Source organism: Bacillus rossius, chromosome 11 (genome assembly GCF_032445375.1).
Source record: "Bacillus rossius redtenbacheri isolate Brsri chromosome 11, Brsri_v3, whole genome shotgun sequence".
NCBI lineage: Eukaryota > Metazoa > Arthropoda > Insecta > Phasmatodea > Bacillidae > Bacillus > Bacillus rossius.
In genome coordinates, this window is record NC_086338.1 from 556,815 (window position 1) to 583,887 (window position 27,073).

General features: G+C 38.3%; 1 protein-coding gene across 7 annotated transcripts in view; it reads right to left on the reverse strand.

The window, feature by feature from the left end:
• Window positions 1–755: 755 nt before the first annotated feature.
• Window positions 756–27,073, reverse strand: part of LOC134536553 (myotubularin-related protein 6) — a 211,039-nt gene continuing 184,721 nt past the window's right edge. For 6 of the 7 annotated variants that reach the window (XM_063376301.1, XM_063376299.1, XM_063376304.1 and 3 more), the window contains 5 exons: window positions 25,647–25,897; window positions 20,801–21,056; window positions 20,283–20,448; window positions 15,580–15,725; window positions 756–4,844 (listed from right to left, as the gene is read on the reverse strand). In XM_063376301.1, coding sequence (XP_063232371.1) covers window positions 4,692–4,844; window positions 15,580–15,725; window positions 20,283–20,448; window positions 20,801–21,056; window positions 25,647–25,897 — 972 coding nt within the window. In that variant the 3' untranslated portion in view covers window positions 756–4,691. Of the gene's footprint in view, window positions 4,845–15,525; window positions 15,726–20,282; window positions 20,449–20,800; window positions 21,057–25,646; window positions 25,898–27,073 lie in introns of all 7 variants that reach the window. The other variant, XM_063376303.1, reaches the window with a different exon arrangement.

The following is a 27,073-nucleotide window of genomic DNA, read 5'->3' on the forward strand; positions in this document are numbered from 1 at the left end:
GTAAACAGAATTTTTCACATTAGTACATGCATTTTGCAAAAAAACGTGTTCACCTTTCAAGTAAATTGCTTAAGCACTTTTACTGTAGTACCACATTCTAAAATGGAATGTTTAAACATAGAAAATGCAATAAATGTCTCATTCCTTCTGTAATATAAATACTGACTTGACACACACATTATTTAGCGAAACAATCAATTTATTACAAACACGTGTTCTTGAACAGAACGTAATTCTCTTAAGTTTCAGGATTATTTATAAATATAATGGGTTAGCAGGCAGCTGCTGAACATGCAAAAGGCAAGATTAAGAGGTTTTGCAACTTCACGATGAGATTCAAATACACGTTCCTTAAAAAGCTCATGGTGAACATGAAAAGACATCAACAAGCTATGGAAAAGTTTATTCTTCAACCCCCCCCCCCCCCCCCCCCCCGCCCCTTTCCACTCTCCTCAAAGCTCAATGTGAAAACCTTAAATAAAAGAGACAATAATAGCTGTCACAAATAAATATGAAAAACTGATGTCAGTAAGTGACTACTTAAACAAAAAACATGTATACAGTATATAATAAAATATTATGTAGCAGCAAGTACAACACCGACCATGCAAACTGATGCACCTATGTACCTACTGTGAAACTGCCTGCAGTTTCTTTGGGGAAAAATAATTGCATTCAGAGCCAATCAAAACACAGATAACTTTCTCGTTTCCTTTTTCCTTCAAACATTCCTTCACAACTCACGAAAACAAAAATTTTAAACAAACATTCTTTATTCCCGTATATCCATGTAAATAGCACGATAATCACCAATCACATCCATCGACAGCAAGGACACTGTCCATACAAATGACGGCTTCAGCAAGACGGTCTCAGGTCTACCTTCACACAAGTATAGTGTTTGTCTACTGCTACATTTCTTGCTTTGTACTTTTCCATCGGTTGCCAAAGTTAACCAAATCCAGTTTCAGTTACAGTATTATTAAAGTTAAGAAACTTAAATGAAAAATAAAAAGCTATTTTTATATTGTAGCAAAAAGTGATGAAATAGAATTTTACTGTTAATGTGGTGGAAATCCACATATAGTATTTAACTATAAAAATTTGACTACATAAACAGTTACGTTATTTGCAGATTTATGTAACAGGGGGGTTCCATAGAATTTTTACCATTATTTTAAGCGATTCCAACTGATGTTTTACCGTATATACTAGGCATATTATGTTTGGTTACATACTTGTTTAGGTAAATGTAAACTTTATCTACAATTTTTTGGAAGGTTAGACGTGTATCTAAAGATCTATCTTAACAAACATAAATATGCTTTATTTTCTTCTCGCATATGATTGCACTACTTCAGATTTATCTGAAACTACGTACATAATTTCAGCCTGCAAGTGCCAAAGTTACATTACTGTTCACTGATTAATGCATATGTGGTTTTACCGTCCTAGCAAAGTAGCTGGCTGTCCTACCTTACACAGCTCCTGGCCTGTTAGAGCACTGTTTGATCTGAACTATGTCAGTCAGTGTGAGGTGTCACTAGGGGTAGAGTCATGCCAATCAAACCATTCCTCAGGCTTAATACCTTACATAACATAGCCTTTGAGATAATTAACATTCCATTTTAAATGTTGTTCGAGTACATTTTCACAAATTGTAGGTTGAGTACTACAACTAGGTAACTACAAAAATTGGCAACATACACCAAGTGGTCAATTACACAGGACAGTTTCAATAAGCTGGGTTCACAACATACTACAACTTAAGTTAAAATTCAGCAACCATGTTTAAACAAGTCACTCAATTTTTCCCCCCTCCCCTCTTTTTTTCCCACACTATTTTTTTTAATTAATTTATTTTTTATTTTTTTCTTGAAACAACAGAAGTGCCGTTGCCTAGTTGTAGTACTCACCCAACGAAATGTTTCTCAATAAAACAAAACTCTAGCCAGAACACCAAGTACAGAAATTAAATACATAATTCAAACTGTTAACACTGTCCAATGGTTGCAGTTTCACAAATCTGCTTGACCATACAACTACATACAGTAACAAAAAAATTGCTTATGACAAAAAATACAATACAATAAAAATAACACGCCATAAAAATATTGCATATAAATTGATTTAGCATAAATGTATATCCAGATAACATCTACCTGTGGTAAATGATGTAAATGCAAAGATTGAAGATAAATAAAATTAAAATAAAAAACCAAAAATATTTTCTAAAACATTATCCACACCTCGAAAGAGGCTCAAATTATTTACAATCTGATTTTGATCTGAGAAAAATAATAACTGTCCACAGGCTGGGTAATCAATATATACTTATCCACGTTAAGGTTAAGCATACAACACACGACTTAACAATAGAGAATATGCAAGATTTGAAGGTTTAAGAGTTACATTTACATTTGAAAAACCTCACCAGTCTTGAAAGTATGAAAATTAAATCCAATTATGCTGATGTTTCTCCAAAAAAAAATTGCAGGAAATGGTGTTTATGATGGTGATGAATGGGCTAAATAATAAGACAACAAAAACAGAGCCAATCACAATGAAATGAATATACCTTTCCCAGAAATCTAAATTCTGAAATAATGTCATCAGGGTATCCATACAAAACCATAGAAAAAATTTCCCTGACTTCTCATGACTATCCATAACCAAAATTACCAATTTGCCTGATGGATTTTTTAAAATTTATTTTCCTTTTATGAAATTTTCTGAAAGAAATAAAGACAACCCAGTCTCCACCATCCCGACAGCTACACCAGTCCAAACTGAGCCTCACGTGTGTACGACTATGCGATATAACACCCTCTGGAAAAAAAATGTTTTTATTAAAAGTCCGAGCGATGGCATAACGAAGCATTACATTTGCCCTGAAATTATTATTACTGTACTAAGGAATTTCCACAACTTTTCCAGTTTTGAAGTAAATACCCTAACTTTCCCTGACTTACCAGAATGTGAAATCCTGGTTTTATAGTAGAGTAAAATCTCATTAATTTGAACTCGGATAATTCTAAATACCACTTACACAGAAATTTGTCTTTTTGCATGTGTCAGAACAGAATTTTATATGCATTTTAGTTATTACATTAGTCATAAACTAAGCTAAATTTTCTCAAAAAGTTTTTAAATACTGATATTCGGTTTTAAATGCTGATAGTTCTGCTGTGCAACAAGATGATGTGGAATGTTAAACCCACCAGGCTCGTGCGAGCTGGTCAGCAGCGAGCCGGACTGGTCAGTAGGTGACGTGGTGACGTTGCAGTGACGTCACTCCTGTCTGCATCACTCCCTCCCTCCCTCAACTGCCACGACCTTGCAAAGCTCATCTGTCCCTCTCTGCTTGTGTTTACTCAACCGTGTGAATTTACATTGCTTTTAACACACTTACCTGCTCACATTGATGTCACAGTGATTTTTACATCAAGGGAGTTTTTGCCAGTGCCTGGAAATTAATAACATCTCGCAGGAGGACATAATGTCTAGCTACCTGCCTGTCCACCCCTCTTATCAGGCACAATGCTGCAGTCCCCCTGCCCTCCCCAGCCAGCAACACTTGGCAGCCCTTCACCCCCTTCTTCTGTTGCCAGGGATGCCATGTATGTACGAGAAGGAAAAACTAATCCCATTGCCAACAGGCACAAGAGAGCTATGACATGAGATGTGCAAGCTAGTGTTTGAATCAAATAGAATATGATGAGGAAAACAGGAATTTAGTTCATTTATCCTATAAATGCCACAGAGTGATTTTTAAAAAAAAATTTATGGATGGATAAATGTGTTTGTGTACCACAAATGTCCGGCACTTAATCATTTAATAGCACTTATTCCCAACCACTTACTTATTTTGAATTATTGTAGCTTTATAACTAATAATAAGTTCAATTCCAATTTTCTCAACGTCACACCCTCTGCGATCTACGGTGCAACTGGCAGAGGGAAACCAGTGCGTGCTATTTTGTAAACAAGCCCCAAACAACAAATATGCATAATCTACATTAACTTTTTGCAAGCATTATTTAAATATATATTTATAAATTCATAATTATGTTATTCATTTTTGTCTTGAGCACTTTGGATTAATGAGATTTTACTATGGTGGCACAGCTACCACTATTCATGGTAAGCATTTAGAAATGTTTAAACTTTCTACATAAATTATCATATAAGAATATAGCAGAAAATAGCCTTAATTTTCGAACCTTTATACTAAATATTTGCAATAATTACAGGGTACAAAAGTATGGCATTATCCACGGACCAACTTCACTACTTTCATCCCCCAGTATCAAGCCATATGCCATGCCTATATTTTATACCTAACAAACAAAACACCTAGCATCATCTATTTTTGACAATTGGATCATAATTTCACAATTTTTTTTTGTCAGTATTACACAGGAATTAAACAACTTGATCCATTACCTGGTTCCCTGCACATAAAAATGCATCCTTAAAAGCAAAGTGATAGTTCGCCCATTAAATTTACACATCATATAAACAGACATGGAGCAGCCTACATGCCCAGAGAGACAAAAAATAAATTTTGAACAATTTTTATTTTTTACTTAGACTTCATGTCTCCCATAGCACTGAACTGTGAGTATAAGCTGGGAAACACAGTGGCGGGCAGCTGTCCCAGCAGCTGTGCCAGGAGCAGGCTCCCGGCATCAGGGGGCCTCGTCGCCCGACGGGGAGCGCCGCAGCAGGCGGAAGCAGCGCCGGCACACCGGCACGGCGCGCTGCGACAGGTGGCCGGGCAGTGCCACGTGCTTGTCGATGCAGCGCAGGCAGAACACCTCCCCGCACCGCCAGCAGTGGTACTGCACCACACACGCACACGCCTTGCATCACACTGCACACACAACTACAATTAAAGTTTTGACGTGATGACGTCTTATAAATCGATGGACGCCGGCTGCACGCACGAAAAAGCACGACCCATTGTCACGTTCCGCCCGAGCCGAGCGTGCAGCAAGAACGGGCCAACCACCGTGCGAGAAAATCATCTATAATATCAAACAGGTTAAGGTGGGCTTTTTAAAAGCAGCAATTTAAAAACATTTGATATGACGTTAGCACGTAAAATTATCGTCCGTAAACCGACTTTACAGACCAACACCCCCCCCCCCCTCCTTTTTTTTTGTTAATATCCCTCCTTTTTTTTTTGTTAATATTCATAAGTTGTATCAATGTGGAAAAATTCAAATTTCATTTTCAAATCCAAATTCTAAACAAATATCAATAAAATAAAAAGAAAATTTTAAAATCCATTTCAATGCCAAATGCAGGATTTGTATCAGTTATAAAAAAAAATTAAATTTCCCTGTAGAAATTACTAAATATTTAAAATAGATGAAATTTTATTTTAAAATGGTAGAAGTCAATAATCACATAGAGCCCATAATATCGGATTTAATTATTCCTTGTCGCATATCCCAGTTTATCCCTTGATCCTGATGACATGATCCTGAATACATTTTTCCTGAGTACATGATGATTGTTGTACTTCAAAAGATCCTGAACATAACAAAAACTTAAACATCACAATAGAAACAAATTATGTATGTCACAAGTCTGTGGCAATTTTTTTCGAAGAAATAAAGTGACACCAAAGTGTACATATGAATTGAGTACAAAACTCATTTTTTTATCTTATATTTGTACTAATCTTTCCATGGATTATGGAAGTAAGAAAATGGAAATGGACACAGGCTATTTTTCTCTTTAGATATTTAAAAAAAAATCAAAAAATCATGGTTTTGTACGGTGTAGCTATATTTATGGCTGAAACCATAGCTCTGTGAGCTTACGCTGAATAAAAAATCACCGCCGTCCAGGCCATGTGATACGATGAGAGATAATGAGCATAGAAAAAATTAATGGAAAACTCACTTGCTCATGGAATTGTCAAACAGGTCTGACCACACTGGGAACAAAATTTGGACTCTTTTTGTGAGGCAAGTGATCTGCTCTATTTACCACCATGGTTCCCTGAATAACTTGAAGCTTTGTAATATCAAATATCAGTAATACATTTAGTTATAAAATTCTCAAAATCTGTTAATACTATGCAAGCTTCATACCATCTATGTATTCATCTTTAACTCTTGACTAATCCTTTCTTTTAGGGGTGAGCCGATCACCACATTTGCCGATCATGCCGATGCCAGAAATGTGGCACCGATCATGCCGATTTTTTTTGACCGATTAGTGCTTTTTTAAGTTAGTTCTAAAATATGCTCCAAATTACTTGTAAAGTATTGCATAAAGGTACAAACGTGATCACTGTTGGTAAAAAAAAATATATGCACTCTTACCCTACAAACAACTTAATGTGAAATATATTTTTAAAAACATAATCAAAAATTCAAAATTACATTTCTGTTAAACATTATAAATCTTCCATCGACTGTATTTTACACATAAACTTCACATACTCATATCACAAGAAAACATTAAACAGCTAAGAGTAAAAAAAATTAACATGCATAGAGAAAACTGTTACAAAAGTGGAGGGAAAAGTGTTCAGTCTTTAAAGTTCATACACCCCTTTCAGCACAAAATATTTGTCATTTCTTCGGGTAACTAGACATCCAGCTGCATTTTTGTTCATGTGAAATATTGGAGGTTCTTGTTAAGAAACACCAGCATCCTGACCTTTTCTGGATTCAATGAACTCCTATTCTTACTGCTGATCAAACCAGCAGTACTGAACAACCGTTCAGAAGGAACAGATGCTGCAGGTGGGCTTAAGTATTTAACTGCCAGTTTCTTGAGCGACTTGAACTCTGACGATTTCCAATATAAGAAAGGACTTTCATCTGTAGGCAGCAAAGGTTCGGCCAAGTATTTCTGCAACTGTTGTCAAGCAGATACAGAAACACAGTTTTCAATGGAGGCATTACTTTTGGCAGCTATTAATCTGCTGTACACAGATGACATTGGACCAGACGGTGTTGCAAGTCGCAACACTTTACTTTCTGTTGGATCTACAGGAAGGACATTCTCAAGTTCCTGTAGCAGTGCCTGCCTCCCCTGTTCAGCAAATCCTGGCTCACTGAAAATACTAGTCTTAAATCGTGGATCTAAGATTGTGGCAAACCTGAATAAATTACTTTCAGTTTCAACATTACAGTAGTATTCATTTAACCGATGAACTACATCTTTTACAATGGAATGCAAGCTTGCATGCACAGTTTCATCAGAAAATTGTTCCAGGTCCATTTTCAATCCATTAACTATAGGGATAATTTCAGAAATGGTGGTCTGTGAATTACTGACTGCTAGGGTGGCTCTGTGGAACAGCTCAAGCAAAGGTAATACCTTCTCCATGAGATTCCAGTCAGCAGAGGACAAGTCAACTAGTAAATTTAGTTCTGGAAGCAAGTACATAACCGCTTTTCTTTGCTCAAAGAGTCGCTGTAGCATAAAAAATGTGCTGTCCCATCTAGTGGGTTCATCTTGCTTTAGACGATTTTTTGGCAAACTGTTTTGTTGTTGAAATTCTGCCAATTTCTTTGTGGCTAACATGGAATGATGGAAGTGGCCTACAACTTTCTTTGCTCGACTGCACATGTCATGCACATTTCTCTGTTTCAACACAAAATTATTAACAACTAATTGTAGTGTGTGGGCTGTCTAGTCTTGCTTCCTTCATTCCTGAAATCATATTCTTTGCATTATCTGTTGACGTGGCCGGGGGTTGTTGTTAAGATGTTAGGCTGTAATTTAATGGGCGCCACCACGTGTAGGGGCACGTGGACCCGGCAAGACTCCTATCCCAGGGCGTGACGTCGCCCGTGTGGAGACGTGACCCGTTTCCCCCGAATACTGCCTATGCAATAACCAGACCTACAGCCCGCTCTCAGCGTCGGGCACGCTTTAATCCCTACCGTGGGCTCTTAAGGCGTCCCACACGCCCCTAGGTACTCGGGTAACACACACGTAGTCAATCACAACGCAAGATACTGATTCGGGTTTTTATTGGCCTTGCACACACATCGGCACGATAATTCTTTACATACTCCTAGTCCCGTCGTTTAACAGTCAAAAGCCTTACGGCACAATAGGCTTAGGTGAGGCCGGCCACCACGTGGCCGTGCTAGATTGTTCGCGAAAGTTTCAAGTCCCGTTACCGGAGTTACAGATATTAATCAAACAGTCGGCTCCCGAGGTAGGCCCCGGGGATACACGAAAGCGTTTTAGAGTACTTACTAGTCGACAGAATTACCGGATCAGATGAATATCAAAGTTGAAGTCCCCGGAGTGCGGCGTGCTTCCTACCTCGGTGAGCGCTAGAGATCGACTGGGGAGAGCAATGGCCGTCGGGGTGGCTAGACAATGACGCAGTGCGCCAAAACGGATGGTACCGTTATTCGGGCCGTATTGCGCCGAGGCTTACTCAAGAAAACCCTAAAAGCTATTCTTTAATCTCTTACATAGAATTATAAAATATAAGAATTACATTAGAAATTTATTATGCAGTTCTCAATAAAAGGTGAAGATCGGTTTTGCATTATGGCCTCTGCAAATCTACGTCTCCGGCAGCCTGCAGGATACGTCATCAATACACTTAAAATTTACGTTAATTATTGAAAAAACATTTGATATGACGTTATCACGTAAAATTATCGTCCGTAAACCGACTTTACAGACCAACACACCCCCCCCCCCCCCCCCTCCTTTTTTTTTTTTGTTAATATTCATAAGTTGTATCAATGTGGAAAAATTCAAATTTCATTTTCAAATCCAAATTCTAAACAAATATCAATAAAATAAAAAGAAAATTTTAAAATCCATTTCAATGCCAAATGCAGGATTTGTATCAGTTATAAAAAAAAATTAAATTTCCCTGTAGAAATTACTAAATATTTAAAATAGATGAAATTTTATTTTAAAATGGTAGAAGTCAATAATCACATAGAGCCCATAATATCGGATTTAATTATTCCTTGTCGCATATCCCAGTTTATCCCTTGATCCTGATGACATGATCCTGAATACATTTTTCCTGAGTACATGATGATTGTTGTACTTCAAAAGATCCTGAACATAACAAAAACTTAAACATCACAATAGAAACAAATTATGTATGTCACAAGTCTGTGGCAATTTTTTTCGAAGAAATAAAGTGACACCAAAGTGTACATATGAATTGAGTACAAAACTCATTTTTTTATCTTATATTTGTACTAATCTTTCCATGGATTATGGAAGTAAGAAAATGGAAATGGACACAGGCTATTTTTCTCTTTAGATATTTAAAAAAAAATCAAAAAATCATGGTTTTGTACGGTGTAGCTATATTTATGGCTGAAACCATAGCTCTGTGAGCTTACGCTGAATAAAAAATCACCGCCGTCCAGGCCATGTGATACGATGAGAGATAATGAGCATAGAAAAAATTAATGGAAAACTCACTTGCTCATGGAATTGTCAAACAGGTCTGACCACACTGGGAACAAAATTTGGACTCTTTTTGTGAGGCAAGTGATCTGCTCTATTTACCACCATGGTTCCCTGAATAACTTGAAGCTTTGTAATATCAAATATCAGTAATACATTTAGTTATAAAATTCTCAAAATCTGTTAATACTATGCAAGCTTCATACCATCTATGTATTCATCTTTAACTCTTGACTAATCCTTTCTTTTAGGGGTGAGCCGATCACCACATTTGCCGATCATGCCGATGCCAGAAATGTGGCACCGATCATGCCGATTTTTTTTGACCGATTAGTGCTTTTTTAAGTTGGTTCTAAAATATGCTCCAAATTACTTGTAAAGTATTGCATAAAGGTACAAACGTGATCACTGTTGGTAAAAAAAAATATATGCACTCTTACCCTACAAACAACTTAATGTGAAATATATTTTTAAAAACATAATCAAAAATTCAAAATTACATTTCTGTTAAACATTATAAATCTTCCATCGACTGTATTTTACACATAAACTTCACATACTCATATCACAAGAAAACATTACACAGCTAAGAGTAAAAAAAATTAACATGCATAGAGAAAACTGTTACAAAAGTGGAGGGAAAAGTGTTCAGTCTTTAAAGTTCATACACCCCTTTCAGCACAAAATATTTGTCATTTCTTCGGGTAACTAGACATCCAGCTGCATTTTTGTTCATGTGAAATATTGGAGGTTCTTGTTAAGAAACACCAGCATCCTGACCTTTTCTGGATTCAATGAACTCCTATTCTTACTGCTGATCAAACCAGCAGTACTGAACAACCGTTCAGAAGGAACAGATGCTGCAGGTGAGCTTAAGTATTTAACTGCCAGTTTCTTGAGCGACTTGAACTCTGACGATTTCCAATATAAGAAAGGACTTTCATCTGTAGGCAGCAAAGGTTCGGCCAAGTATTTCTGCAACTGTTGTCAAGCAGATACAGAAACACAGTTTTCAATGGAGGCATTACTTTTGGCAGCTATTAATCTGCTGTACACAGATGACATTGGACCAGACGGTGTTGCAAGTCGCAACACTTTACTTTCTGTTGGATCTACAGGAAGGACATTCTCAAGTTCCTGTAGCAGTGCCTGCCTCCCCTGTTCAGCAAATCCTGGCTCACTGAAAATACTAGTCTTAAATCGTGGATCTAAGATTGTGGCAAACCTGAATAAATTACTTTCAGTTTCAACATTACAGTAGTATTCATTTAACCGATGAACTACATCTTTTACAATGGAATGCAAGCTTGCATGCACAGTTTCATCAGAAAATTGTTCCAGGTCCATTTTCAATCCATTAACTATAGGGATAATTTCAGAAATGGTGGTCTGTGAATTACCGACTGCTAGGGTGGCTCTGTGGAACAGCTCAAGCAAAGGTAATACCTTCTCCATGAGATTCCAGTCAGCAGAGGACAAGTCAACTAGTAAATTTAGTTCTGGAAGCAAGTACATAACCGCTTTTCTTTGCTCAAAGAGTCGCTGTAGCATAAAAAATGTGCTGTCCCATCTAGTGGGTTCATCTTGCTTTAGACGATTTTTTGGCAAACTGTTTTGTTGTTGAAATTCTGCCAATTTCTTTGTGGCTAACACGGAATGATGGAAGTGGCCTACAACTTTCTTTGCTCGACTGCACATGTCATGCACATTTCTCTGTTTCAACACAAAATTATTAACAACTAATTGTAGTGTGTGGGCTGTCTAGTCTTGCTTCCTTCATTCCTGAAATCATATTCTTTGCATTATCTGTTGACGTGGCCGGGGGTTGTTGTTAAGATGTTAGGCTGTAATTTAATGGGCGCCACCACGTGTAGGGGCACGTGGACCCGGCAAGACTCCTATCCCAGGGCGTGACGTCGCCCGTGTGGAGACGTGACCCGTTTCCCCCGAATACTGCCTATGCAATAACCAGACCTACAGCCCGCTCTCAGCGTCGGGCACGCTTTAATCCCTACCGTGGGCTCTTAAGGCGTCCCACACGCCCCTAGGTACTCGGGTAACACACACGTGGTCAATCACAACGCAAGATACTGATTCGGGTTTTTATTGGCCTTGCACACACATCGGCACGATAATTCTTTACATACTCCTAGTCCCGTCGTTTAACAGTCAAAAGCCTTACGGCACAATAGGCTTAGGTGAGGCCGGCCACCACGTGGCCGTGCTAGATTGTTCGCGAAAGTTTCAAGTCCCGTTACCGGAGTTACAGATATTAATCAAACAGTCGGTTCCCGAGGTAGGCCCCGGGGATACACGAAAGCGTTTTAGAGTACTTACTAGTCGACAGAATTACCGGATCAGATGAATATCAAAGTTGAAGTCCCCGGAGTGCGGCGTGCTTCCTACATCGGTGAGCGCTAGAGATCGACTGGGGAGAGCAATGGCCGTCGGGGTGGCTAGACAATGACGCAGTGCGCCAAAACGGATGGTACCGTTATTCGGGCCGTATTGCGCCGAGGCTTACTCAAGAAAACCCTAAAAGCTATTCTTTAATCTCTTACATAGAATTATAAAATATAAGAATTACATTAGAAATTTATTATGCAGTTCTCAATAAAAGGTGAAGATCGGTTTTGCATTATGGCCTCGGCAAGTCTACGTCTCCGGCAGCCTGCAGGATAGGTCATCAATACACTTAAAATTTACGTTAATTATTGAAATGACAAATATTATAAAAATAACAGGGGCTAAAAAGGAAAGCGAATTACAAACAACAAATTATTAATAATTTAAGGGTACGAAGCACTGATTCTACTGCGCCCTCTTCCTGTGGTTCGCGGCGCCCTCACACGCACACACACACGTCGGCGGGAGATTCAAACGCCAGGGAAGGAGTGGAGTGGCGGGGTGTGATGGCATATCGAGCTGGGCGTAGCCCCGGACGATGTCACTGTAATAACACAGTGAATTTTGGATTGGCTGATTTCCCATGATTCAAGGGTAGTTTTCAAGAAACTGGAAATGTTACCTGCAGCATGGTGGTGAAAGGTAAATGGAATCACTTCCAAGCAGTACTCTAGTCTTTCCATTTCACTGGTAAAGGAATGAAAAGTTAATGACATGTAGTCTTGTTTTGAAATTGAAGACCACATGTCCAATGTTAAACTACCGTGCAATACTGACTTGAGAGAGTGTTTCATTTTGTCTTGGGTTTCATTATATAACTCTGGAATGAGTTTCCTTGAGAAAGTACTGCGATGAGATTGCAAAAACCTGGAATGAAGTAAAAAAAAATTATTAATTCCTTATTCATTATAAAATAACAAAGGGCAGACTGTGTTTGAGCTTACACTGTTAGTTGAGCTTTCAATGGTAGCCTACTTTAAGTAAGCAAAATATATAAGTTAATGACTTATATTTGAGATCACAATGTTTTTTTATGCAACTGAGGCTAAATTTTATTGTATTGCATAAACAAAATTAATAGAAAAACTATTCTTACCGGAATCTTCAACGAAACTGAAGGGCTGTAAGTCCATGCACACCATTTCGGTTATAAGTCGCGTAATTTTAACAGCTTTTGGGCTAGTTTGTGGAAGTGGTGTTTTCTTTGCGAAGAGTTCTAACACCGAAGTTTGTTTCAGTCCGTCAGACTTGTGTAGCTTGGCAGGCGAACTGTGTATTTTAATTCTGGCACCAGAAGTAGTTGCATCCGACATACTTTCATGACTTGCATTGCTGTCTGTCATTGTTTCCATTTTCAATATATCTGCATTTATTTCACGGTCATGAAATGACATTAAATGTCTCGACAAATTTTTGGTGTTGAAGCCACGTGTCGAATTTCCACCACACGAAATTTCGGCGTTGCAAAGGTTGCATCTTGCTTTCCCCTCATCACCCACAACAACGGTAAAATGTTTCCAAACAAAGCTGCTTTTCTTTGACATTTGCAATGAAAATGCAATATTTTAACTGGAAACTATAAAAACTCCAACTTTTAACGCTGATTTTCAAAACATGAAGAAAATGACTAAACGAAAACTGTGATGAAAATACTGTTGTAAACACGCCAGACAGTCGAGGTCAACTATCGCAGTTTGTTACACAATCGATTAGTAATAGATTGTTTTCAATCGAGTCTTCCATATACATACCCGTGTTTTATCGCACAATCGTTCACCGTTATTTTAAGACGTCCAAATTAGGAGGGGAAAAAAATGTCGCAATATGTTTTGGTCCCGCTGTTAGATTCTAACTGCTTTGATTATGTAGTTTTCCCATATAAAACAATGTATTTTATAGTTGTAATCTATTATTCATTTGGATTTTACCGTTTACGTATTAAATTTACAGAAATACGAAGTTGTCTGATGTGTAAATATTCTTTTAAAGATATTTTCAAACGTTTTAACCTTTATCTGTTTGTCTTCGTCGCCGCTACGTATCGCATAATATGAAAATGTAGCCGGTTGGCATTATTCATGTTTAATTATGTTGATTCCAATGTAGAGCGAGTGCACGTCGTTGAATATCGATATCGATAGCTCGCCGTACGCATGCAACGTGCGCGCTCTTTCTCTTGTCGAGGAAAGTGTGTACTACGACGATAGTTCAGAAAACAAACCTGGACGACATAGCAAACATATAAACAGAACGATGAAAATAAACAAGTAATATGAACAACACGACGAAATGCGTTTTCTTTTTTTCTATTTAAGTTGGACAAAATGTTTTTGTTGCAGTACTTATTAAATGGTGTGGTGTGCTTTTGTTTACTCTTTTTAAACAAACGTACTTTTCATGAATATGTTTATTTTTTAAGAATAACTTTACTTAATTTTTTTCTGCAGACAAGATTAAAACACGTAAGTAACGTAAATGTTACTTAAAAACGTCAAGCAACAGTTTGAAGCAAAAAATATGTCAGAGCTTTTGTGTTACGTAAAGAGATTTTTTTTGTCTTCAGGAAGCGGTAATCGGCAAAAAGGATCGGCATGCATGACGCCGATCATACAAATGGCAAAATGACCAAAATCGGCCGATCTTAATAATCTGCAATCGGCATCGGCTCACCCCTACTTTCTTTCTACTCCCTCATTCACCTTCAACAGGCTGTCCAGCAAAACCCACAAACAGAATTACCTGACATCTCCAGGTCGTTTAAAATTGTTAAATGACCAAAACTTGTAATATTTCAATAGAAAACAACAAAAATTAATTTTTGTGATTTTTGTTTTTTAATCCTGTCTGAGTACCTAGTACTTACAAATTCTCAAATTTCATGACAAACTGTTACCACCAAACAAAAGTCCTGGAAATTATGCACAAATTATAATGTTTATTATGTCACACTCTGAAACACCATCTTAAGATGGAATTTGACTTCACGTGCCAGAAAATACATGCTCAAAACTATTAAGCACACCAACAATGCAACGAAGACTGAACCAGAAAATCCAAAAATGGATAAGACAGTTAATGGATTAACGATTCTGGAATAGCCTTTTCCTAACATAAATTTCTTTGACCAAGCCATGATTTTTCCATAAATTTGTAATGCTCTAACATTTCCAGGTTTTCCCCTGTTTAACTAACCCTTTGACAATACATCTATCAGGGTGGTCTATACATACCAAGTGAACCAATTTCAGGACTTTTTCAAAACCTTTAACAAAACCTTTTTACAAGGGTGATTTTTTTAAATCTACAAACATAACCAAAATCAAAATGAGCAAATGCAAAACAAAATTTTCTACAATATGCAGGAACATACAGATTTTAAAGTTAAAAATGGTAAAACATTTAAAGATGAGATCCATATGCGACTGTAAACTGAGGTGAGGTGTCAAGAAACAAATGAAAGTTCGCAAAATGCTGCTGGAAATGGAATTTAGTTAAGTAATTTCCAGCACCACTACTGTTTATTTAGTGACTTCTTTATGACTTTTGTGACAAGTCCTTCAGTTTACTCACTTTTTGAGGAATTTCCTTACCAGACCTTCAGATTCCTTACTTCTTTGGGACTTTCGTTACCAGGCTTTCAGTTTCCTCACTTTTTCAGGACTTTCCTTACCAGACCTTAAGTTTCCTCACTTTTTCAGGACGTTGATGACCTGCTGACAGCCTGCATCAGCCACCAGCACTGACCTTGCGGCTGAAGTGGTCGAAGGGCGAGGAACAGACGCACTCGCGGATGTTGCGCAGGGACTTCCAGTCGAGCGCCACGGAGCCCACCTCCTCCGCCAGCTGGTCGGCGCTCGTCACCTCCGCCTTGGCCCCGCTCAGCCCTGAAACTGTGACCCCGCATCCCCCCTCGCTTCCTTCCGTCCATCCTGGTTGCTTCCAATGTCAAACTATTCACCAATACTTGGTTTTATTATAGGTGAATTTAAACATACCATGAGACATTTATTATAATATTTTTTCTTTTAATTACTGTAGAAAAAGTACAGTAGAAAAAACTTTGTGCCATTATTTTTTGTTAGTTAAAAACCAATTCCAAGACAACTCGACTCTTGAAAATACTTGATTTTTTTGTATGAATTGACTTGACATCAATATATGCTACTTGTGCACACCGTACTTAAAACAAACTTAAAAAGAACAACAGTCAAATGGAAATTCGCTGCAACCGTTCAATTCCACACTGTGTTTTACAAGGCACCTACTTGCCTTCTTCAGCACTTTACATGTCTCAGACGAAGTGTTAATTTTGATAAAACTTCATAGACAATAAACATAAGTGATTACTTTTGGCAAACTGCATGCCTTAGTTTATCAAAATTCTTCAAACACTGTCATAGTAATGGTTTGGGCTGACAGTCTCATTAATACAAAATGTTACAGCAGGATGGTAAACAAAGTGTTTATGTGCTCATGCCATCTGATTACGTGGGACAACAAAACACTGTTTTTACACAAGGTCACTTATATTTACCAAATTTTTTTCCTTCGCAGAAACAAATAAAAATGTTTTAGCAATAATTTTTTGTCATTCCATCATACTTATCCCTGATTATCAACTAATAAATTTTTCTAAGTACCTAATACAAATTTCATTCAAGAACCCCATTATGACAAACTACACGAAATATTAAATCATATAAAGCTCGGAAATAATATGTAAGTTTAGAGACAGTTGAGGGCTTCATTCTGTAAAATTACTGATAAGATCGGTACTGACTAAAGTTATTTTTCTTAATAACAGGGTCGTTCTTTTAGGTAGCTTTCAAATAAATATAACACCTATTGTAGCCGTTTTATATAGTTTTTTGTTTCCTGGTCCATAAACCCCAAAACCATCGTCAACTTAAAACTTTATAACTTTATATACATTTATATAATTAAATATACTATATAGATACATGTCACTGTTTTGTGGACATGGTAACTGTCACAAATTTTCACAAATCACTTCCAAACTGATGCATAAAATCTAGTGGTAAAAAATGTTGATCAAGTTAGTTAATGGGCAAAAGCCGACCAAAGGGGTAGAAATGGGGAAGATTTTTGAAAAACAGAAAAATAGCTGTAACTCCCATAATATGGAATACATATATCACATCCATTTGAACATATTATAACTTGTACGAGTAATACTAAAATCTATTGTCTGATAAAGTTTTTGATACAACCAAACATAAGTGCAAGGGGTTGAAAAACCAAAGTTTCGATAACAAAAAAAAAAAATTCTTTGTAGGCACATTGAATTCGTACCAATTTTATATTAATCTTATAATTTTTATATAAAACTTTTGTGTGAAACAATTTTTGATAAGACGAACCATTGCTGTAAGGGGTAAAACAAAAAGGGGTAGAAATTAAAAACAAGTTCATAAAATCTGTAACTTTTAAACTATGTATTAAATTAATTCCTTTTTTTTTGTAAAATCTAATAATATTATCTACAACTTTGGTCCAAAATTATTTTTTATATGACCAACCATACTGCAAGGGGTGGAAAATTACAGGGATTGAAAGACAAAAAAATTCATAACACTAGCGCTGTAGCTCGTAAATTTTTCGAAGTGCTTTTTTTTTTAAAAATGGTACTGACAGGCTGCCAACACTGGCCTAATAAAGGCAGACTTCGAGAAAATGTTAGCACGCAATGTTGGCGCTACAGTTTATAGGAATTCCTACTCTCCATCACTAACTTTTACATTCAGGATTACGTACTTTATACATTTCCGGTATTAAACCTTTGTCAACGTCTGTTAAGAATAACGTGGTCGGTAACAAATAATATTGTGAATAAAGAAAAACATTGGATTTTTTTCTGTGAGTAATTGACTGTTATTTTATCTGTACAAATTTTAACAAGATGGCAGTGTGTAAAAAATGGAAAACATTTTCGATTTATGAAAAACTCAACTTTTTAAAGTGTGTGAACAAGCACAAAGGTACTTGTGTTTCACTCGCTGAGAGGTTAGGCTGTGAGGTTACAATCATAATTATAGACTCATTATTACAGTAACTATTAAAAATGTGAAAAATCATGAAATGATTGAAGAAAATGCATCTCAGTGTGGCGGTTTTTCTAAGAGAAAATACATTAGTGCATCATAATATGAGGAACTTGAAGTACTTTTGAAGGAATGGTTTGTAGGTGCAAGGGCCTCGAATATACTCATTCATTATTTTTTGAGAATTTTTTTTTTTAATTTAACATTTTCTTTAGTACACTTACCTTATGTTCGTGATATATTCTTAACCTAAATGTCATGTTATTATGAATTGCTAATTTAAGTATGAAAGTATGTACATAGACTGTATGCTTACCTATACACTCTACAGAATGTAAATATGGGACTTAAGTGTATAGTTAATTCTTTTAAGATATGCTTTGGACACTCATAATGAATAAATATGTGTATATCAGAGTACGATATGTTCTCTTGAGCCAATAAAGGATTTTTCATTAATTTGATAATTTCCCTTATTTTACACTTTCCAGCATTTTACAACATTTTCAGACACCCCCTTCAATAGTTAAAAAAAGGGGTTCTACTGTATTGGAGAACATAAATATGTTATGTATATTAAGTTCTTTAAATATTCCAGAAGTTTAAGAAGTTTCCAAATTATTTCCAGAATAAATAGGTACTTCAAAATCTACCTACGTATGTAGGCTGTGCCGAAACAGATTTTTTATTTTAAATCTTGGTACGAAATTGTCGCATTCCTAATTTTTTCGGTGTAGCAGACTATAAATTTCTGTCCTTGGTGTGGGCTGGGTGTGGGTCGTCACAGCCGCTCGGTGGCACAACTCAGTGACGAGGGCAGGCCGCAAGCACGGGCGGTTGTTGTGTCAACGCCTCGCATACCGATATGTGATGCGCGTGTCTGGTGCAGTGACGTGCTGACGTTTCTAGGTCGCTCCGTGACGAAACGCAGGGGCTCTGCCCCTCAGGGCGCGGGCGAAATGGGGCCCACAAGCTAACTTGTGCCTGTATTGTGAAATATGGGGATGGGGGCAGCGGGAACAGTTCTGGGAATGACAGTCACAGGCATGGTTTTATAAGCGGGACTCAGTCTTAGATCGGGGTTCACTAGCCCTCCTGTGGCCTATTTCATAAAACTACAAGTCTACAAGTTACTAGTTACAAGTTGCAAGGGAATTTCTTACAAGTGTGAATCTGAAGTGTTTCACAAAGAAAGTTGCTTGATTTGTAAAAGTTGGTGCACTTGTAACACATACCTACAAGTTTACGAGTCAGCTGTTTATTGTTCGTGTTATGATTATGTAACGAATTTGTAGGTTATAGTTGCAAAGTGTATGCTGATAAAAATTAGTTCACGGCAAATGCAGATGTACGACAAAATATGTGTGCTCAAAAAAATTAATGAACATAAAAACATTTTGTTTGGAGCATTTTCGGACAAACTGACGAAAAAGGATAAGCTGTTAGCTTGGACTGATATAATGACATTTGCTCAGTCACTAGGAGTTGTGCCCCACAAATGTTATGATACATCTGTGTACTTTTGCTTTGGAAATACCATGCATATCTCCAACTGCATGGTACTGTCCGCCATTTCCCAACCAATGTAGAGAGACAAATATTTGTTGCCTTGCAGATAACGATTTATTTCTTCGTGTAGGGTGATCCAATAGATGACCTATATCTTGCACTAGCTCCTCCAGTTTAACAGCACTCATGCGGAACCTTTCGTTATACTCGAATACTGTGCAAGTCCCATGTTCACTCTCTCTCTAAAATTGCGTGGTCACCTCATAACCTCAATATCTATATCATCTTTATAAGAATCGGTAAATATAATAATATCCATTGTATTCTAAGATGTTATAATATCATTCTATACACAAGCATAGACTTATTAATGATTAACAACTAATATAACTAACTTACACAATATTCTACTTATGTATTGACACTAATAGCAATTTCTCACAAGTTACATATGCTTGCAAGCTACAAGTTTGTTTATGAAACAAAAACATTTATTTACTTGTAAAATTAACTTGTAACTTGTAGCATTTCACTTGTAACTACAAGTATTTACTTGTAGCTTTATGAAACAACATTATCAAAGTTTTTACAAGTTACTAGCAAAGTTACTTGTAACTTGTAGACTTGTAGTTTTATGAAATAGGCCACTGGTAACCAGTCAGTTAAATGGAGTTGGGAGTGATAATAGGCTCATTTGGGTCATTTGGACTCTGCTGGTATAAATCATCCAATGAAACTAGAGCAATCTGTAACTGCGTGATCAGCATTTTGATATTCATACAGCAAATAAAATTAATTATAATCGTTATTACACATTGCTAACATTAAAATGAAGCACACAAAACCTTAGTCAATTCCTGATGGCAACCCGCTCACCAGCATTGGCGGTGACCTTGTTATTCTTGAAGAGCGCCAGGCTGTCTGGACCAGCGTCCGCTTGCTCGTACAGGTACCGGTTGTCCAGGACGATCCCATCGAGCACAGCGTTGCCATGTTTCGTCTCCCCCTCCTCTGCCAGCCGCTGCTTCAGGTAGTTCACCCTCTGCAACCCAGCCACACAGCAGTCACAGACCAACGGCGAACCCAGCACACCGCGTGATGGCCACCACCTGGGAGTCCACCAACACAGACGCATTCATACACCAGCTCCTGCCTCAATGGTTATGGACATCAAAGGTTTAGAGATCAGGTATTTTTAAGTAGGGATGGGTCGGTCCCAGTTCTAGGTTCTGCCGGTTCTCAGCAAATTAAACGGCACCGAGAACCGCAAAGCTAATGTCGATACCGATACTACGGAAAGCATAACAGCTAATGCTTTCCCCGGTGAAATGCTGTAGTATATTGCCAGCAACCCACCCAGTTGGGTGGCACAACTGGTAGCAAGGTCAGCGCACCTTGGTGAGGAGGCGAATGTGGTCCTCCAGGGACGAGCTGTGGTCCAGCGTGGCCAGCAGCAGGTCTCCCAGGGGCTCCCGCGGGTGCACGCCGTTCTCGAAGCGGCAGTACATTCCCCTCCAGAACTTGATGCACTGCGGGCCGACGTTGGGGACCAGCAGGTCTGGCTTGCTGTCTGGGTTGTACAGCGGGTTTATGTACTCGTCCGTGTGGTTCGCCATGTAGCCCCACAGGGAGAAGGTTCGCTCACTCAGCCTGCAACACACACACCACTGCATAACATGAAACGTACTCAGGGTTCCCACATGTTTCATTCACCCAATTCCCCTGACTTTTCCCTGTTCTGCCTCTTGCATCTAACATCTCTTCCCTGTCTCATCTGATCATCTGGCAAAATAACAGATGTATCCTAGTACAGTCAAACCTCTCTGAAACGACCCCTCATGGTTCCCAGGAATAGGGTCTTAATAGAGGGGGGGTCGTAATAGATGTTTTCAGAAATTTTCAGTTGATTTCACCCCCCTCCCCCTTCCAAACTGCTACACGCTAAGAAACCAGCCGTACAATGGCAGGATGCTGTCACTCACAATGCTAGACGGCTTTGCTTTGAACCCACTTCAACCTTCATGACAAGTCCGTCGCCCTACAGACCACTCTAAAGAAAATATGTTAAAAGACAGTTTATTTTTACTGGTTAGTTTACATGTATGTTATCTGCTTGCCGTAGTTAAATACACTATAACCCCGATGTCACGAACCCTGGATTTAACGAAGCTGTGATTTTACGAATACATTCTCGGGAACCGTCAAAAAATTGGGACATTTTGACCAAAATGTGAAAATCAGAAAAAAAAATTAAAAACAAAATGAAATGAAAGATCATTAAAATCTGTTAATTTTAACACACAGCGTATTTTTGTGTCTGCTTTAATACTTCCAATAATTTTCATGTAAGAATAACAAAAAAATAATGGGACATTTCCTTTAAAAATATGGCAGCGGTAGGTTCTGCAACGCGAGTGGGCGCACACTAAGATCGCCCGGCTGGCTGGCGGCAGCGGCTTCATGACGCATGAGCTTACCCCTCCCTACCCTCGGTAACATTCTTCAAGGCTAGCTCATCCCTCCAAGACACACAAACCATCTAGTGTCCTCCCTTATAACACCCCAACTTCGCTCTCCTCTGAAAAACCTTCAGTGAGAAAATGCTCATTTCACCCTCCATTCTCCCATAAAATTGGGCTATTATGAATGTGGTACTAAAGTGGTAAGGGAGGGGTAGGATCGTTGTAAATATTTTCGGACCCCTCCCTCCCCATTAAACACGCCCAAAAAAAAATTATGTCAAAATATGTCACTTTTCACACCAAGTTCGAGTTCAGTCATCTCTGGCAAGGAATTTACAAGCTTTCAAACTTAAATATAAATGTATTTTAATAGCAAGGGTCCTATGAAAAGGAATATACCGAATAAAATGAAGCTGCTGTCACCAAAGCAAGCATAAAACGGCCCAATGCGTGGTCGCTTCGTTATTACTCGCGCGAGAGGCGAGACGTGGAATGTTAGAAGAAAGATAAATGCGGGGGAGACAGAAGGCAGCCAGTGTGTTTCCTGCGTGGGGAATAAGTGGCGTAGCCTTTTTTTTATGCCGGGTGAAGCGACCTTTTTCTGTCAACCCACGGGAAAAGATAATTGCTTGAGCTGTCAAAATAAACATCGCTGCGGCAGTTAAAACAAGTTGAGGCAGGCGTGCATCCAGTCTGTCGCTGTGTATATCTACTCGAAAAACATAACATCTCAATTCCTAACAAGATTCCTTATAACCTACACGTATTGCCGGATGTTTTCAGCCTGATCCATGCAAGTTCTTTAGCCATGTTTTGAATGAAAACAACTGGCCGGCCAGTGTTGTGCCCTGTTTTGCGGACACATAAAGGTTTTATCAATTTGCTGACAGTTTTAATATATTTTTACTCTCCTCGTTAAAATGAAGCAGATAACGTGATTGTTAACAAATTCAAGCGGCATCCGAGATCGGCCGCAGCTCACGGTATGGGGAGAGGGTGAGCAAGGGCGAGCAAGCGGCCGACTACCATGTTCACACGCTGCGGCCGGAGGGTTTTTCCTGCATTGAAGGGACGTGGAATGGGGGTTGTCAAGCTCTGACAGCGGTTGACAGGAAGTGGTATCTATTTTTAGATATGCGCTGCCTACGGCAGTACAGCACTCCGCAAGAGAAACCCAGTAACACGCTACTCACCACAAGAAACTTATTTTCTGTCCGATTTTCTTCCGATTTTCGGCAATTTTTTCACGGTTCATCGAAATCGGGTTGTAATAGAGAGGTGGTCGCAATAAATGGGGTCGCAACAAAAAGGTTTTAATGTACAAATAAACAAACGTAAGTAACATACAGAAATGAATTGAAAAAGTTTTCCTATGCAATATACAGTTTTTACTATTATTTCCATCAACAATACATAACCAATCACAATCATGACAGTCTGAAAAAGAGAACAAATATATTTAATCAATCATGAAATACTAACACTTTATTATCAAGCAAAAAATTACACATTTGTCATTTATAACTGGAATTAGGTTAATACACAGGTGTTTGTATCCCTTATGTTTCATTAATGCTAGTAAATCATTTACGGATTATTTATGGTGTACAAAGGCATGAATAAAATATATACCAGTTTTCAGACATTAAGATATTAGATAAACAAAACAAAAAATTCCAACTTTATATGATCAGGATTTTGTCAATTTGTCTGTATTTTATAGGTTTTAGATACAACTTTTAAATTTCATGAGTTTTCCATTTCCAAATATTCTGTCCGCAGGAACTGGTTTACAGTTGCTTACAAACCAATATGGACTGTATTGTAGCTTTATTAAATTAAATATTGAAGTCTTGCTGTTATACACAAATCAAGAGTTGGGTGTATGGATTTTACATGATGTAGCAAAATATTGATGTGATCTTTGATATGTGTCTTTGGTAAATAATTGTTGTTGGGCCACTCGTTATGGCGACACTTGTTGTAAGCGTGGGGTCGATCGGTCGGCTTTAAGGTGGAAGGTTAGTGGGGGCCACCACGTGGTGCGGCACGTGGACCCGGTGAGACTCCTAACTCAGGGCGTGACGTCGCCCATGTGAGACGTGATATTCCCCCTTGAAAACATCTAGCACTAATCCCTGCCCGCTCTCAGCGTCGGGCACGCTCTTACCTACGCAGTGGGCTCTCAGGCGTCCCACACGCCGTCACACTCCACGTGGTCACACAGATTGAAAATAAAAGAATAATACGTTAAATTCACACGCCTGATTTATTCCGCTAATTCAGCTCACACACGTACACGGTTGAAACTGTACAAAACGCCCACGCCACGAATCGGTTTAGGGGTAAGAAGCAGTCCCCCGACCGAGAGTAGCTGTGAGGACTACAAGAAAGTGATTGAGACGAAATTAAAGTTAACAGAATTACTTGGCAGAGAAAACAAGCGGTGAGGTCCCCGGAGTGCTGAAGTGTCTGCTCTCGGTCGTTGATGGCGGAAGACTGGGATGAGCTCATGGCTCGCTCAACTAACATGGCGTCCTCCCGCCGAAACAATTGCCGTTAAAAGATATTTGCAAATTCGTGCCACGGGAAACTAAATTAACATGACAAGAATGAATTAAAAATTATGTAACAATTTTTGAATAAAGAGAAAAGATTGTAAAATTATAATTATTAAGATTTAAATTTAATTATTGTCTGGCTTCGGGTTTCCTCGGGAATGTCCGGAAACGCTATGATATATTAATACATTATTTTAAAATAAAAGTACATAAAACCCTCCCGGCCGATCTGCCGTCACGTTGCACTTAGGGAATATAAAAACAAATAACACAATTATATTTACTTATGTTTTTAGGGGTGCTGCGCACTGGCTCGACAGCGCCCTATTGCCGGGCGAACACACACGCACGCACGGTAGGCGGGAGGTTTGAATGGAGGGTGGATGGTGTTTGGGCGGTGGCATATCGGACTTAAATGGGGCCGCAGGCCCGGACGATGTCACAATGAAACAATGGGCTTTGCACACCCCTTCTAAATTTACTTGAATACAAAACAATCATCTCTATTTGAGGTATAACTGACGGAGAAATGAAAAAAAAACACGGGATCTAAATTGTAGATCTCACCAAACCAGTCCATATTGTCATTATCCTACCCTTCGGTCACATTGGACCTTCAATAACAGTTATGAAACAAGTTTAAAGGTTGTTTTTTTTATTTGCTTTGTTTTGTTTTGATTATTTATACTGCTATTCAGTCCCTTGCTTTTCAGTCATAAACAAACATTTAGAAATTTATAATAATGGGAAATTTAAACAGTGGTGTTGCCATGATGATTATTCTAGAACATGCTACTATGAACCAGCTTGGTAGGGTTTTAGATGGTTTTAAAAAAATTTTAGTGCTAAAATGTTTATTTATTAAATTTTTATAAATGTTCTCATTGGTTACGAGTTAAAATCTACCATCTGTCAAAACTCTGAATTTTTAGCTCATCAGGAAGTGGTTTAAAATTTGTATAGCACGTGAGTGAGTGAGTGAACGAGTGAGTGAGTGAGTGAGTGAGTGAACGAGTGAGTGAGTGAGTGAGAGTGAACGAGTGAGTGAGTGAGTGAGTGAGTGAGTGAGTGTGAGTGAGTGAGTGAGTGAGTGAGTCACACATCGTACTACATATATTTAGAGTTTTGGTCAATATCTTGCCTCCTATAATTTTTTATTAAAAGAAATTAAATTTCCTCCAGTTGCACCGCGTGTTACTCCAGAACTGATGCTGCACCTGAGGTCGAGGCGGTCCTTCTCGCAGTTGCCCACGAAGGTGCCGTACTGGCAGGACTGCACGTGGTCGTGCAGCGCCAGCAGGAAGCGCTCGTTGAACTGGAAGGCGGCGGGGAACTGGCGCGTCAGCTGCCAGGTGCAGTCCACGAACTGCGTGAGCACCGGGGACAGCTCCCTGGGGTCCCCCGCCACGTGCCCGCACCGCTCGCTGAACTTGTGCCCAAACGCCAGCCAGTCCTTCTCCAGCAGCGCCTGCGGCCGACACCCCGCGCGCCGTTCCGTCCGTGTGTCCGTGTCTCCGTCGGGCTCTTTGACCCTCGCTACAGTGACCTCCTATTTCAGGTCAACATTTCATACTTACAGTAATTACAGATCAACTTGTAGACTTTTTCATATTGTTCAACCTTCACGAAATGAAAAATATGTACAGCTCATACTTTTTGCACAATTAGCTGCCAAAGTTACATTTTTAACATTTTTGGGTTGTAAAAGTAAGGAGAATTTAATTTATTGCAGAACTGAAACTTTTTTAAGGTTTAACTGCAATGCCACTGGGTGCTTCAAGAAATGGTTTGAATTTCTTTCAGAAAATATTAACTAATTTTACCTGGCATTTCAAAATTCTCAAATTTTTTACCATTTTGACAGCCAAGAAACATGAAATGAGTTTTTGTAATAGAAATGCAAACCATATCATGAAGTATCCAGTGGCATTGCAGTTAAACTTAAAAAGTTTCAGTTCTTAAATAAATTAAATTCTCCTTATTTGTACAACCCGAAAATGTTAAAAATGTAACTTTGGCAGCTAATTATGCAAAAAGTATGCGCTGTATATATTTTTCATTTCATTAAAGTTAAAAATTGAAAAAGTCTACAAGTTGATCAGTGATTAATATAAATATAAAATCATGACCTGAAATGGGAGGCACCCCCTTAACACAAGAAGGATCTAAAGATCATTCCTCTAACACTGCGCCAACACATACTGGAACTACATGAACTTTGTTCACGGAAAATATAGTCCATACATTTTCAATCTGCAACAATGGCAGCAGCAGTTTCGCAGAATGTTAGGTGCATTATTACTGGCGGGCCGGAACGATTTGAATAGCTGCATTCGATTGTGACAAAGTCGATACGATTGTCACGAGATAACAACACAGCTGCTTCATCTTCTGAATTTTAATCAGGATTGAAAACACATACGGGTATTTGTTAATTAATTCAAAATGAAGGAGTTGAAATAAAATTAGGTTTAAAAAAGCTTCTATTTTAATATGGAAAGTGATTGTGACAAAATAAAATAAAAAATTTAACTAAAACAATGTGGACGAACACTGATCCAAACAGCTTATGACTCAAGACCAGGCTTGAGTTCCATTGGTGCAACTGGCCACTAGTGGGCCATATTTATATTATACAGAGGAA